This window comes from Lycium ferocissimum, chromosome 8, assembly GCF_029784015.1.
Source record: "Lycium ferocissimum isolate CSIRO_LF1 chromosome 8, AGI_CSIRO_Lferr_CH_V1, whole genome shotgun sequence".
Classification (NCBI taxonomy): Eukaryota; Viridiplantae; Streptophyta; class Magnoliopsida; order Solanales; family Solanaceae; genus Lycium; species Lycium ferocissimum.
Window position 1 is genome coordinate 42,419,290 of NC_081349.1, and position 17,013 is coordinate 42,436,302.

General features: G+C 34.2%; 1 protein-coding gene across 1 annotated transcript; it reads right to left on the reverse strand.

Moving 5' to 3' along the window:
* Positions 1-16,254: 16,254 nt before the first annotated feature.
* On the reverse strand, positions 16,255-17,013 carry LOC132066380 (uncharacterized). Its single transcript, XM_059459701.1, has one exon. It carries the CDS (start codon positions 17,011-17,013, stop codon positions 16,255-16,257), a length of 759 nt encoding a protein of 252 aa, XP_059315684.1.

The following is a 17,013-nucleotide window of genomic DNA, read 5'->3' on the forward strand; positions in this document are numbered from 1 at the left end:
GAGTAGAGTACTTGGCATCCTATTGATTACATGTACAACAGCTTGAACACGCAGCCCTCCAAAATCTTATAGAAATCTTCCCTTGAAATCTTATAGCCCTTGTAACTTTAAGTATATGCCTGTGCTTCCTCTCAATAACTCCATTCTGCTGAGGGGTATAGGCATAACTAGTTTGGTGTACAATTCTCATATCTTTGAACATGTTACCACAGACTGAATTTACAAATTCAGTTCCATTATCTGATCTAATTACCTTAATAGACTTGTCAAATTGATTCTTTACATAGTTAATAAAGTATTGTATAGTCAGACACACGCACACACATCAGATTTTAATTCAAGAAGAAATACCCAAGTCATTCTAGAGAAATCATCAACAGTTAGAAAATACTTATTTCCATCATATGTAGCAGACTTGTAAGGACCCTAAACATCCATGTGCACAAGTTCAAATGCAGTAGAAGTCTTAGTAGAATTGATAGGAAATACTAATCTAGTCTGTTTTGCACATGGGCAAATAGTACATTTGTTGATATTTTCAGCTATTGTTTGCACACCTACAAGAAGTACTTTGTTCAAAGAAGTAAGAGACATGTGTCCAAACCTTCTGTGCCATAATTAAATTTCTTCTGCATTCCTCTAAGTATATTGTTATTGATCAATGTTGCCAGCAATTAGTGCAATCCTTCTATTTTGGTTGTGAGTTGGTTCACTAAGATGTTGAGTACATTTTCCCATCTACCAATCTTCTTCGCCTTCCCAGTGTAAAGATCTTGAAAGACATAGAAATCAGGGAAAAAGTTGACTGAGTAACACAATTCTATTGTTATCTGTGACACTGACATAAGATTGAATTGAAACTGTGGTATGTGGAACACATTCTTAATAGTACTTCTATCTGACAGAGTACTAGAACCAGTGTGTGTTACTACTGACACATCTCCATTAGGGAGGAACACCCTTTTTGGCTCATCTGTCTGAATAATGGTTCCTTAATCTAGTAATCCTTTATTAGCTACCATGTGATTGGTAGCTCCAGTATCAATTATCCAATCTTTTAAATTTTTAGATGCAAGTAAAGCAGTACTAATACTTTTGGATGCAAGAAAAGTTGTACTAATACCTACAGCAGCTGCTGAGAAAGCAGTTTCATATTTTCCTTTTAGCACTTGCATTATGTGTTCATACTGCTCTTTTGAGAAATAAGGTTCAATCTATCCTCCTTGACTCTGACTAGAACTTCCATCAATAGGTCTTGACCCTTGAGTTGAAACATAAGGTTGCACACTTTGCATGTTTTGAGTAGAACTGTTCACTTGACTCATTTGGCCCTCAGTATCAGCTAAGACATTGTAAGTAGATGAGTTTCCACCCGGTTTTCCACTATAACCACTTGTAGGTTGCTAGTATTGACCATTGTAACCTGAATTTGAGTTATAAGGTCTGTAATCCTGAGGATATCCCACTACTTTGTAGCATTTTTCTGTAGCATGATTCCTCATCTTGCATATCTCACAATACTAACCCTGATTCAGATATTGACCCTGGTTCTGACTGTAGTTTTTTTTTTTTTTTTTGAATTTTTGATTGTCACTGTTCCTGGTGTACATTGCTACATCAATATTTCCCATAGATGTGGGGTTTGAACCTAACAACCCTGTACTAGCAGCAATTGCCTTCTATCCCTCATCCATAGTGATAATAGCATATGCTTACTTTAAGGTAGGCATAGGAGACATCAACAACAAGGACTGACTTCTTGCTTGATTGTAAGACTCATTTAAGCCCATTAGAAATTGAAATAGCTTCAGTTTTTGCAAGTGAATGACAAATTCTTTAGACTTTTCACAGTTGGAGCTAGGAGTTGGGATTAGTGCTTCAAATTGTTCCCACAAGTTCTTAAGTTTAGAAAAATATGCAGAAACAGATTATGTGCCTTGTGTGGTGGTTGTAATTTCTTTGTGCACATTAAAGACTCTTGATCCTTCTATCTTGTGAAATCTTTCAAACAGTTCTTCCCACACATCTTGAGCCCTAGTTTCATACATGATACCACCTAACATTCATTTTTCTACAAAACTTAGAATCCAAGACAAGACCGTAGCATTAACCCTTTCCCATCTATTCCACATTGACTCAGGAAACTTATCTTTACTACAAGATCCATCTACCAACCTTATCTTGTTTCTTCCCAATAGAGCAAGACATGTAGAATTAAACCAAATTGTAAAGTTTTCAATGCCAATTAGTTGGAAAGAAATTAGTTGTATACCACTTTGATCGGCAGGTGACAAGAATAATGGATGATTGTAGTCGATTTCTTGAACTACTCCAGAATTCCATGTTTGATTGTTGTTTACGCCACTGTTGACGTTATTGTTAGCTACAACACTGTTGACACCCAATTTTGTCCCGCCTCCCCTAAATACTTATTCACATTTCTAGTATTTTCAGCAATTTAAGAAATAATTATTTATATTTTTTTTATTAGCTTCTATTAATGCCGGTGTTTTATTATTTTGTTGCCGTCACTAGTTGTTATTATTTTGTTACCACAATCATTATTATTATTATTCTAATACCGGTATTATCAAATTTGCATTATAATCATTTCAGCATTTTTACCGCATTACGCACACGCATCGCAGGTATTTTCGTACAACTAAATAATAGCATTTATTTATTGTTGACTTTCAATATATTATCGCACGGCTATTACGACGCCATTTTATTTTTATCTGAGTACTAATAAATACATACTTTTATATGAGATAATATTTTAACGCATGTTAGCATATAATTAGTTAAAATGGGTCTTTTACTTAAATTTAGAAGCCTACATTTTAATTCATCATCCCACCATTCGAATCAACTTGACCCCAATTAATTATTTCGGCCGGACCCTCTATTGATTCGGTCCATTTACAATCAGCCCATGTTTTAATTAATTGACCCAAATTGAACCCATTACCCGTCCGACCCGCCCCGGCCCATTTCGTTCCCTAAAATGAAATGAGTAGGTTTTCTTTCTTTTCCCTCAGCGCCGCACACACCCCACCCCATCGCTCTTCTCTTTCCCCTTCTTCTTCATCAACAAAAATGGCAAATTCGCAGAGTGCCTTCGCAAATCCAGGCCATGCATGGCCGATTCGGGAAAACATTTAATACCCCGTACCTCCCCGTCCAGATCCAACTGTATAAAGTTTGTCCTCTTCGATCTTTCTCGGCTCCGATCTGAGCAGTCTTTAATGAGTTTTGTCATTTTTTTTGCGAGTTCAAACCGTTTCATCGGTTCCTTTTACTTTCGGGTACAACGAGCTTAATGGGTTTTGTTTTCTTTCCTCGTGGTTTCTGATTCAACAACAGAAAAAGCCTTAACGTTGATTTGAAAATAGCTGACCAAAAATCCCGCCTAAAAAAAAAAGCAAACCCTACAAACCCCTTATAAATAATCGTTTCTGTTAATTCATTGACAGGAAGTTTTTCAGCCGCAGCAAACCCCCTCCCCCTTGAGAAATAGTTCTTCAGCCGCAGAAATCCCCCTACAAGAACATAAGTTTTAGCCGCCTAGAATACCCTAAAATCTCAGTCCTTTTAGTAGTCTTAATCTTGCTTTAACATCAGGTCAAAATACTAAATCAATTTTGTTTTCGTTTGCCTTGATACGGTTCCGAATCCGAGCATCGCAAACTTGGATTTGATAGTGTTCGAGTAGATATCGAAACCTTCGCCTCACTTCGCTGCACCCGAAGAAGGTAGTTTTCCATTCCTTTTTTTATTTTGGCTGTATTTTGTTACTTCCGTGTTATTTTAGTTTATTGTTAAAGTGATTCAAGCATGTTACTTTTAGTTAAGCTACTTTAGTTTGATAGGCAAGTCCGATTAGTCTGTTCGTGTGATTGGGCATGTTTAAGTAGGATAATGTAGTTTAGTTTGTTTAAGTATGTGAACAACTCCTCTTTATTTAGTTGATTTTAGTTCAGCAGTTTAAGATATGTTCGTGTGTTTAAATGCTAAGTTTCAATTCATGTTTAGCTTCTGCGTTAGTTGACTTGGTTTGTACGGTTAAGCCATGCTTCTTGTATGATATTTTAGTTCAGTTGGTTAGTCTAATTATAGCCTTATGTATCCTAAAATCTACCGCTGTAATTATCCTTCTAAATCTTCTGCATTTTTTTTTGTCGTTCTTTAGTCGTTTTGTTGGTTTAGTTCACGGTTTGTGTGTTGTTGCTCGAACTAAGTAGTTCAGCATGTCTATAAGTGTTAAATTAAGTCCGGTCTGTTCAAATAGATTGGTTACGTTTCACCTAGTTTAGTTATGTCTAAAAAAAACAGAATTATGTCTGCTGGTTTGTTTGGTTATTGAACATGATTAGTACTATGAAGCATCTTATTTAGTTTAGTATGCTCGTGTCAGTTCTCTACATGTTGGGCTACCTTGCGTGATTATTTCCGATTTAAAGTGAAGTCTGCATGTGTTAATAAAATATGTTAGTTTGATGACTATCTGTTTGAAAACATGTCAAGATATCTGGGTATTCTTTCTGGTTATGCATGTGACTGTGCCTTGTGCTTGCTTTGAGATGATCGTTATAGTTTGGAATATATGAGATGCCCATGAACTACCTTTCCTTTTTTTTTTCTCTGCATCTTGGAATCTGCCCGTATAGCTTGTCCCCTCCCTACCTGATTTTTTTTTGTGGTATGGTATACTTCAAAGTATACACAGTATATACACCCTAGTGCACACCTGGGTATACAAGGGATCGTATATTAGTGTATACCTTTCAAGTATACCAGGTATACTCTGAATGTTGGGTGCTATTGCATCTGCTGAGCTTTACATACGTCTATGTATGACAAGCATTGCATTGTTGATTCTGCCTACGTTCGAGCGTTTCCTGTCTCGCTGTGTCGTATTTCGTGGTCAATCTGGTGAAGTTCAATACCACTGTTAACAGCTACTATTGTCTAAGCATGTTTTTGTAGTTAATGTTGCTCACTGCCACTGCTGTCCTATGTAGTTTTTCTCGCAATGTCCCCTGCCATTGCTGGCCAGATTGTGTGCCTTAATATGTTATAAATGTGTTAATATTGTTAAGGTAGTGAGGTTATATACCTATGTATACATGAGGTATACTTTAAATATACATAGAATATACATGCTCTACTGATCTGTTTTGAGTCTACATTTTATATGTTTATCCTTATGCATTGATTGGATACTAATCCATTTCCTTTCATTTTATGCATGACCTTCGCATACGAGTCCGAGGGACTCGTCTTCCGCATTCGGGTTGGGCCAAGGCCCAACGAAAATGTTACTACTCCGCTGAGATCAGTCCACTGCCAAGGGAATAAAAGAAAATCGAGTTTTGGGCCAAAGCCCAAATAACCCAAAAAAAAAAAGGAGCAGCAGCAGCAGAAAATTTTCTGGGCCAAAGCCCATATAGTGGCAGTCCGAAAATGGGTTCAGCCCATTTAATTATATGTGTTCCTTCATTCTATTTTGTGCTTTAATTTGTATCATGCAACTAACCTTTTTTGTTGTTTTGTTTTGTTCTTGTTTCTTAACTTAGAGGAATTCTAATAAATTAGTGGGTTAATTTAGTATAATAGGTAGTTAAGAAAGGGGGGGGGGGGGGAACTAGTAGTTAATTCCGTAGGCTTGATTTGCTTATTTATTTATTTATATAATATCTATCTTAACTATTTACGTTATCTTTAATATTTATCTTAAAATTATTTACATCATTTATAATATCTACTATTACTAGAATCATTAACTTCCAATAATAAGAATATGTGTCTTGAACTAGAGAATTATTTCATTTGTATTTTTAAAACGCAAAATCAATTAATACCTCATCGTTCAGTTTGTTTCAAACCTTGCACAAAACTGTATTTTCCCTCTACTTATACATAAATTATCGCATTACGTAAATCTTATTTTGAATAGCATTATTTTAATTCATTTAAACTATTAGCGACATTTATAAATTTTATTTCAAATAGCATTCTAAAATCTCCTTCCATGCGGATTATTAGTCCCATTTTAAATAGCGTTTTATTTGAAGTCATTTATAAGTCCTATCATAAATAGCATTTAAAATCTGCTTTCATACAAATTATTATATTTTTCGATACGTCTAAACATCACTATTTTCATTCAAAGTCTAACCGTATTTATAAACCACATTTTAACATAACATTATATTTAAAGCTTTAGCAATACTTATAAGTTTTATTCCAAAATGGCATTTGCGGTCCCCTTGATTATTTTCTCTATGAGTTTTATTCTAAATAGCATTTTCATCTAAAGCCTTAATAATATTTATAAGTATTATTTCAAACATCATTATTACATTTTCTTTTAAAACCTTATTAGTACTAACAAACTGTGTTTTCTGAAATTTTAAATATTATAGTTGCGTCTTTTGCCCTAATTAATTAACCTAAGTTTGGCCGGTAAACCGTAGTTAGCGGATCCTAGAGGATGCCTAACCCCTTCCCTTTAGGATAATTAGAACCCTTACCTACAATTAAAATTTAAGTAGACCATTAACGGAGGTTTAGTTAGGCTTTACCTTAGTTAATAAAATAGGTGCCCTAATTCACCTTAAAATCAATTAGGTGGCGACTCCTTAAAATAAAGCAAAAATAGGAATCTCCAATACGTTATACTCTAATTTAACCCGTTTAAATGGGGTATAACAAACACCATTGTTAGTATTGTTGTTGACTGATTCATCGACCGCCATTGTCAAGACTTTCAAGATGATTCAACTGTGTTAAATTTTTGACGAATTTGTTTATTGGATCAACAGCGTATTGAGCTCCTGCTCCGATACCATGTAATAATGTGAACTGAATGTGACTAACTCATGTGAATGGAAATGAAGAAGATGAAGATTGAGAGTAAATTGTATAGAGAGAAATATTGACATTTCTGATCATTCAACCGATTGTATACAATGTATACATGAGTATATATACATGGAAGTAAAGTAACTAACTTATTCTAATCATAAATAACTAACTAATTATGATACTTAACAGAATTACTGACACTGAGAAATTACCCTTCTACCCTTCTAATTACATGTTCCTTATTTCATTCCTTCCACACAGGTCACTTGTTATTCTGTCTCATCCTTAATATCTACCACAAAATCCTTAGTCCAGAAAAGCCATACATCTTGTTGTTAATATTTATTTACCATGCATTACGGATATTTGTGGCCTAAAACAATATTTATGAGAGGCCTTAGATTTTGTTTTCTTAACACGACTAAATGTTAGAGCATTTGAAATCTATTTTCCTAATGTTTTGAATGCAAATTTATTTTAACCTTTATAATCAATTCTCCAACCTTTTAGGAGTTGTATTATAGTTTAGATTTTTTAAAAATTTGAAAACCGCATTCATATTGTCGACATATTTAAATTATTATAAATGATTGAAAAGATTAAATATAATTATAAAGTGAAATAACAAAAAAAAAAAAAAAAACAACAACAAATATGTAATTAAAATAAAAATTGAAAATTAGAATAATAGAATGATCCAAAAAATTGATGAGTTGATTGCCAAATATTTTTCGATAACTCTTCGGAATACTTGTAACGCGAGTAAAAAATATATAAAAAGACCGCACTATATATATTTTGTCAATATAGTACTCTTAAGTTATGATTTTTCACAGAATAATACTATAACTTATCATACTTAAACTCGAAAAAGACAAGAAAGAGGATATAGAAGTGCATAAATGTTATGTGAGAGATAGACTCTTGATTGACAAATAGAGAGTGAATAATGTAAAAATATAAAATAATTTCACTTGTCAGATTTTTTATTCACACAAAAAAGATTTGGTAGCGATTCATATTCACCGAATTTTTACACGTAAAAGATTTGAAAGAGTGATTCAAATTTTTTACTCACATTGTCAATCCAATTAGTCACACATCTAAATATTATTTATATATAAAAAATTACTTTTCTACCTAAAGGTATACTTATTACTCTCTAAAATAATTAACCATTTAGCTTATTATTGAAAAAAAAAAATGTTGTGGCCCAAAAATAAAGCACAAGCTTTCTAAAGACAGCCTTGTGCATGACATTCCTACATATCTAGATGTTTCATGTTTTAATAATCCAACTCCCCGTTTTTAGTAATTGCGTCATCCAATTTTATGTTTTGAGACTTCCCATAGGTTGATATGATATCTCGGGACTTGTTGGCATGATTTGGAAGTTTTGGCGCGTTTCGTATCAAGTTGACATTGTAGATTTTGCCGGTATAGATTTTTTCATCGCGATCACACTGACGGATGAGGCTCCCCTTCAGTGCTAGATCTATCCAGTTCCTCCAGTCCTACACTAAATGAATTACACATGTCTCTTTAATTTTTTGATAGACCAGATTTATTTCATTAACCAAATAACATTAACTAGGGTTGTCAACAGTTCTCTCTCCTCTGTCTTCACTTTCCCTATCGGCAAAGAAACCCGTCTCTTGCTTAAAAAACCTTTCAGAACAAGCAAGTAGATTCAAAATCTAGTTCTATAAACCAAATAATTTTTTAAAGAAAAAAATCTCCGACTCTGGAAACTTTACCATGTCTGAACAAAATTTTCAAAAAAGAAAGACTGAAACGGAGTGAAAGGAAATCAAAAAATCAAATAAGAAACAGAGTGAAAGCCCTTATTGAAGATTACAATTATAAATGCAATAAGAGAAAAAGGAACCCAAGAAATCAAATAAGAATTTTATACGAAATAAATCGAATTCTACATCCAAGTGCAATCTCTAGGTCCCTTTATTGACCTTATATTTGTATATAAACCCCAAGTTGAATTTCTTATCTTCTGAAGAAGACAACAAAGCTATGTCAATCACCATTTCCCCAAAATCAAGCTTCAAAGTAGTCTCATTTTTTGGATTGTTGAAATTTTATTACTCAAGTGCATCCTTTGAGATCATCTAAATTTCTTGCTTTCTTGTTTCCGCCATTCTCTCGCTCATTGCAAATAACAACCCATCCCGATCTGAAATTGACGGATCTCTAAATTAACCCTATTTTGTGTTCGCCTTTAATTTTTGGCCATCAAGCTAAATAGAATATTTATCATGTTATATTTTACTTCTCTATAACATTAATTCTACGTATAGTTGTGGCATTCATTATAGCGGTACATTCTTTGTAAAATTATCTCTTTATAACAGTCATAACTCAAATATTGTTTAATAATATTTTGTAAGAAATATATTATGTATAAAAACAACGGAAAAGGGCCTAAACACTACAAGAAAGTATAGAAATGGCAACAAAAAATTTAATATTTGGCAACAACTTAGCTTTATTGTTACAGTAACGAATTTTTTTCGCAAAGAATTTAATTAATTACAGATTGATGATCACAAAAAGTATTTTGGCAACAAACAAAAAAAAGTTCTCGTACGTCATTGCAATAACAAACAAAAAAGTTACGTAATAAAAAATTGTTGTCAAAAGTACTTTTTGCAACAATAATCAATCTATGGCAACAATTTTTTTTTCTTGTAGTTAGAATACCCTTCAACTATTGAAAAAGGGCCTAAAATACCCTCCATCCACTTTTCAGCTCAAAAATACCCTCCACGTTAATGTTTGGGCTCTAAAATATCCTTACTCTTCACAGACCCATCTTAGTAAACACGTGACAGCCTCTCATTGGTTATCAATATAATTAACTTAAATTAATTAATCCACCCACATTTAACCCGATCCAACAACAAACACCAGACCCACCCACATTTAATCCGATCCAACAACAAACACCAGACCCGCCCCAATTAAATCCCACTCCACCATATCAAAACACAACAGACGAACCCATTTCATAAACCCTATACTCCATTTCATTACAAATCACCTCTCTTCTCTCTCTCTTTCTTATTAGTGGTTTCTAGAAATGCAACCTTTCTTCATTTTTCCCTTCTTATAAATTGTTGTCTGTTTACCTTCTTTGTTAAAAATGCTCGCATCGCCTTCTCGCTTTCTCCTCAATCAACAAGCTTCCGTGCATTTCTAAGCGATTGACTGCAAGATATTTTACCGCTAATGTACTCGAGCGGATGTCGACATACAACGCTATCTTCCTGGGTCTATGGTTATTGGGATTGGATTAATGTTAAACTTCCACCTCATGTGTCAACAATGATGCACAATCAAAAAAGTTGAATTGGATTCAATTCGGAAGGAAAGAAACCATTTGAAGAAGATCGTGGAAGGTATGGCTGGTATTGAAAGCCAAAGAACTCAACAAAGTTTCCAACGTCGATTCCGTAGTCAAGGATACGATGGTCGAAATTTCTCGATTTGAAGAAAGTTTCAACCTTAGAGATAAAGTGTCAATCTTGGAGTCAAGAAAGGTATTGAAAGTTCAAATTTGAAGAGTGGAAACCTTGGAGTTGAAAGTTCACCAATCGATAAGCTTGCTTCTAATGTCCTTTGGGTCGCTATCATAGGTTTTGTAATTGCCAAAATGACATAGGTTGTGCTATTGTTTGTGTTAAGTTAGGTATGCACGGGTTGGTTAGGTTTATTTTGTGTAGGTTGCATATTGCCAAATGAATTTTTAGTGTAATTGGTCTTGTTTAGAATCATAGCTTGTAATGTAATGTATTGTTGGTGTTTTGCCTAGTAATGAACAATTTATTAGCTTCGTTGTTGTTAAATGCCCAATTGCTTACGCCAGTGATGTTTTCGACCTCGTATTCGACTCTTTAGGTTACATGTATGATTTTAGTAATCTGCAAATATGTTTCAGACATCCGACCAATGATTATCTCTTTTCATTAATCTATAAAACGAGTCAGTAGGTTTTTTTGTTTTTACCGTACCGTAGGTGTACGGAGTAACATAACACACTGTGAGTTGATTTGCATGGTGTAACTGCGATTGAAAACAAATCTCTTGCTTTCTTGAATTCAGCTGCTCAATATGTGTCTCCTAAAAGCGAAGAATGCAAAGACTCATACACTCAGGTTAATATAACACAATCAAGATACAGCTGGTTCTTTGTACATTGAATAATCATATATGCTGCATTTCCTAAAATGAACTACTACCACCAAGTAAGTAGCCTAAAACAACAGTAAACAATATGCAAAGAACCAAAGATTAATATAATTCCAAAGAGTCTAAAATGTTATAAACAATATGCAAAGAACCAAAAAGGGTAGCCTAAAAATGTTCAACCACAACATTACATAGTAAATTTAAATCAACAACATATTTAAACTAGCAATCGCATTGTCATATATTTGCAAAGTGTTCAACAACCACTACACAACTTCATTGCGATGGACATACATGGCAACTCACAAAAGATAAGCTCCCAAAATATTTTTGGAGTGAATCAAATCAACCACTTCCAAGACTAATTCACTCCAAAAAATAGCAAAATATGAAGTGTAATTGTGCCATTACATAACAGTGAAAAAAGAGAAAAGAAAAAAAAAACTACTACAAATTTGCCCTAATGCTTGCCCCTCTTTGCCTTCAATTTGCCAATATTTATTTCCTTTTCAGCAGCCAACTGATTTGAGCTCACACATGGTTAGCCTCTCCAACCCATCTTTCTTGGTGAGTATGGTAGATTTGTAGGCATACTAACACCATTCTCATCTCCCTTAAAGCCAATCTTACTTGCACCAGTTGGTTGTTAATGCAATTTCTTAAGTTTAAGCCCAGTCTTAGCTTCAGAAATCACCTTAGGCCTTAGAATTGGTTGGTCATCGTCATCATCAAGTTCACCTTAATCATCATCTTCATCAACAAGTGCTCTTGAAGGTACAAATGGTTGGTTAATTGAACTTGAAAGTTCAACATTGTTTTTGGCAGATCTCTTTGAAGGTGCAACAACTTTATCCTTAGCTTTTCTCTTTGATTTTGAAGTCCAAAGAATTTTCCGAAACTGGTTGGCAAAGGAAGAGGTGCAAAGCCAGATTAAGCATGAACAAAAATCGAATCTCGACTAGCCTTAGAAAGCCGCTAAAAGCGGCACATTGACTATTTCTCATTATTTTTAAGCTACAAAATTTGTCAACTTAGACATTTAAATAGGATAGGGTTAACATTGAATAAGTAAAAAATTACTTTACCATAGGACTTCTTCTTCTATTGTGACCAGGAGTACCATAGTGTCCACATGTCATTTTAAGACCTTTTCTTGAAGCTGACCACAACCCCTCCCTTTTCCTTGACTCATTCTTTTCCCTTGTTCTCTTAATCTTTGGTTTACCAATCATTTTATGTACTTCTGGGGGCTCTATAACATGAGAAGGATCAACTTTCCAGAATTTGTCGCCTCTAACAGGCTTTATCTTATGCATGTACACCAACATGTGAGCCTCTTTTGAATACCACTAATGCAACTCATCTAATGGTTCTTTTTTGTCATGAAGTAAGGCTTTAATAGGATGAGGACATGGTATTCCTGTTAAGTCCTATGTCCTACATGTACATCTCTTCCCAACAAGATCCACAACATGCCTATCTACACATTCAACCACCTCATACCCTAGGTCTCCATTATCTTGAACTTGACAACATTGAGCAATAATTCTAAAATCATTGTACAATTCCATAGCATACTGGCTGAAACTAGAACTCTAATTTCTTCCCTCCGCTTCAAGATCTTTCAGCCTATTCATATCCTTTTTCATAACAGACCAAAAAACAGTACCAAAAAATATAAGCATGCTTTTTTCACAATAGTATTAAGAGAAACATCTTAATAGAAACCAGTACCGAAAACCAGTAAACAAATCAAAACATAAAACATATTAATAGAAGCCAGTACCAAAAACCAGTAAACAGACCAAAACACAAATAGAAATTTTTAAATTTTAGTTCTAACAAAAACCAGTACCAGTACCAAAAACTTTGAAAGCAGTACCAAAAATCATTAACCAGTTCTAATAAAGAAACTGTAGCTAAACCTAAAATTCATCTAGTACTCATGTTCGTCTCAACAATAGAATACCACAAAAATTAAATGTATTGTTGGTGATTACAATTCTGAATCATTGACAATATAACACTGCTTTAGTTTTGAAACATATAATATAGCACTGCTTTAGTTTTGAATCATGGACAATTAGATAAATGTCATAAACTTAGCATTGTTGTTGCAAAACTTAGACTGAACTATTAATATTTTTGTCTGGTCCATTCTCACCTGACCATTCAAAACAAACCCTTAAACATTACAAAGGAATTCCACAAACATTTCAACAGCAAGAGCAAAAACCCCACAAAGAAATAAATGCCATTGAATTAAAAACAAGAACCCAAAGAATGAACTCTTAATAAAAATCAATTCTTGATTTGCAAATTCAATAAAGATCACAACTTTATTATAACACCTCAGACCCTTAACTTAAGCTTTGACCATGATTCTAGACTTAGAAAACCAGATAAAGAATGTGGGAATTGGAAATATCTCTTCACATTGGGATGAGGATTTATGCCCTGTATCACGGACATATTTCAAAGATATGTGACCGTATTTCAAATTTTATATGGCATCAAAAATCACCGTGCATTCTGGAAATTGGCTCAGGAAATTGTATAGTTAAATATGGACCGTATTTTGGAAAACGGCCCGTATTTGGTGGTCGTATTTGGGAAGGAGGTGCTACAGTGTTTCTGTCCTGTTGAACATGCTTAATTATGGTCCAGGTTTACGAATTGTAATTCATAATATGAACCATATTTTGGTCCATATTTTCAAAATTTCGCACTGCAAACTATAAATACCGATTTCGCCTAATTTTATTTTTACCAGTTCCTAAATCCCTAGCACGACATATTTCTCGTCTCCAACCCCAAGAACTCTAAGGTAAGCAAGTTCTACCCATTCCAATCAAATTCTATCATGTATTTAGATAATCTAAGATAGAATTCATTGTTCTTAACTTAATTTTTTCATGAAAACCCACAGATGAGGTTCGAGACACAGGCTTTTGGGTTCCTCTCGAATTTGGACTTTTGGATTGAGGATTGAAGAAATAAGGTATGCGAGGCTAACTATCTACGTTAGGGAATGTTCATGATTCTCCCTACACCTCATTCTTCATACCTATCAGTAAATTGACTCAGAATACAGTTTAGCCCTAGTTTCTTGAATAGTTGTAGAATTGTTATCTTCTAGGCTTATAGTTTCAGAATTCAATCATGGTGATTAATTTGAATATCATAAACTCAGTACATAATCAATATAGACTTGTGAATTGCATCTCATGAGTCTCAATATGAATACTTAGAATTATTATGAACAAGCATAGCCTCATCTTTATAATCAAGAATCGCATCATGCTATCGCTACATCTCGCATCGTTGGTTGTTATTGAATACCTGTATTAGGGCATTAGGTCCACAGATATGGATCTAAGGTCACAGATTATGTATACGTATAATTAGGCATCATGCCACAAATTTTGCATGCATATTATTATTACTGGACCTGAGGTCACAGACAGTACACAGGTTATTCACTATTCAGGACAGGAAGTATCTATATCTTCTCTGTTTCAGTCCAGTTATTAACATTTCAGTTCAGCTTATTATTTCATTCAATTACTTTACATACCAATACAATTCCAGTGTACTGACATCCCATTTGCTCGGGGCCTACATCTCATGATGCAGATACCAACATACAGGGTGCAGACGCAGCTCACTAGGAGGCTTTCAGATTCAAATAGTCAGTGGTGAGCCTCAGTTCCCCGAGACCCTAGCTTGATCTTTATATTCAGTTAGTTATCAAACAATATTTCAGTATTAAGGTATGCCAGGGGCATTGTCCCGGTAGTCAGTCAGTATTTCCTTATTCAAAGAGAGGCTTCATAGATTACAATGTGATATTTCGCATTTTGTTGGATTATTGAGTTAGCCTTTGGCTACCACTTATTCAATATTGCAGACTTTTAGTATTTTTTTCGCACAAATATATTTCAGTCAGTTATTCTCACTCGATTTAGCATGTGTTTATCAGTATACCACATGTTGATCCAACAAATAATTCACTCATTGTCATACGTGTATGTGCACCGAGTGTTATGTTACGCCCAGGTCATGGTTTGGGGCGTGACATTTATGATATTTTTTTCCAAGAAACTGACACCAAATTGATTAAAATGCAAAAATGAGGTGACCCCTATGCTAAAAAAAGAAAATGAAAAGCTTAGAGAGGGAAATGGTGAAGTTAGTATGTGTAACCTATGACAAGTCCTTATCTGAATTGAAAATGGAAATTGAATTATCTTGAAATTTTCCAACAGCGATGCTAAGTTTATGACATTTATCTAATTAACAGGACTCTATTAATATGGAGAATAGTGCTACAGTCTGAAATATATTATGTTCTAATAATATAATATAATATAGCACTGCTTCAGTTCTAACAAAAACCAGTACCAGTAGCAAATAAAGATTATCCTTCAACTCTTAAAGCTTCAACCTTTAAAAACATAACAAACATCCCACAGTATACAACATCATTTCAGCTAAAAAAATTAACAAAATACAAGAGAAGTAAATCAAGAACTCACTGCCAGTTTAAAAGGTCAATCAAGTTTATAAATAAAAACCCAATAAGCTATAAAATCAAGATTATCCATTTAAGCATAAAAACACTAAATATGTACCTTCATTCTAATATCTTCTAACATCTTGATTATTGGTTTTGTCCTTGCTTCCAGAATCCACTTGTTGAATAACTCAACAAAATTGTTTTCACATGCGAAGTTCTTGCAGACAAAGGTCAAAATAGGCCCTGCACTAGTGTTGTGCTGGGAACCATAACAAATCTTTGACTGTTTGTTCAGACACAACACCTATGAACTTCAATTGATCTTCAAATTCTTCTTCATAGGTGCTCCAAGCAGACCACCACAATAACTTCTTCATCTTTACACCCCTCTAACTCTTCATCCAATTGGCTTCAATGTGCCTTACATACCATCTATGGTGTGCTTTGGAAGCACATGAGTAACAACATCAATCAGACCCTTCAATAATAATTAGCATAACAAGTTAATATAAATTAGTTGTACAAAACAAAAATTAGAAACTACTAATGAAAGTGTCAAACTAGGAATCAGAAAGTGTACTTTTTGCATATCAGACATAAGTGTGAATCCTTCACCATCCTTTAGCTCTAAGGAATTTTTCAAAGAACTCAATGAACCATTTTCATGTTCTGGATGTTTCTCTATCCACTACTGCCCAAGCAAGAGGATAGAAGTGCTTCATTGAATCTTGTCCAAGGACAACCAACAAAATTCCTCTACACTTCCCTTTCAGAAAGGTGCCATCAAGCCCTATAAATGGCCTCAACCCTCCTCTCCAACCACTTTTCAAAGCTTGAAAGCACACATACATTCTTAGAAATCTTCTTTTACCTTGTTCAAGAGCCTTTTTAGATATGTTTATCATCACATCAGTACCAGGATTGCTATCCCTCAATTCTTGAGCATAAGCCTCCAACCTATTGAAATCATCAATGTAGCTACCATCCAGTTTCTCTAAAACGATCCTCTTAACCTTCTTCATCTTTGAAGCACTAATATTAAGTTTAAATTGATCATCCAAATCTCGCCTCATGTCTTTCAGCTTGTACTTATGATTATTCTGCACATTTTTCTTGAAGTAGTGTGCTAAAGCTTGTTGAGTAGCTCTTCTATTTTTAAATGCTGGCTGACAATTATGTTTTAGTTCCAAGGTCTTAATCTTAAATCTCTGATCTTTGTTATGTACAGAAATCAAACACACAAAAAGGCAGCCAACATCACACTTATATCTAAGTCTAATATTGTTACCATGATCAACCCTAAGTCCTTTCTTATTAGAAACTGCGTAATAGCCCATAACTCTTTTAGCTTCATCAAGATCCTTAAAGCTCATACCCTTTTCCAACACTAAAAAATTGTCTAGTTTCTCATTTATTTCCAT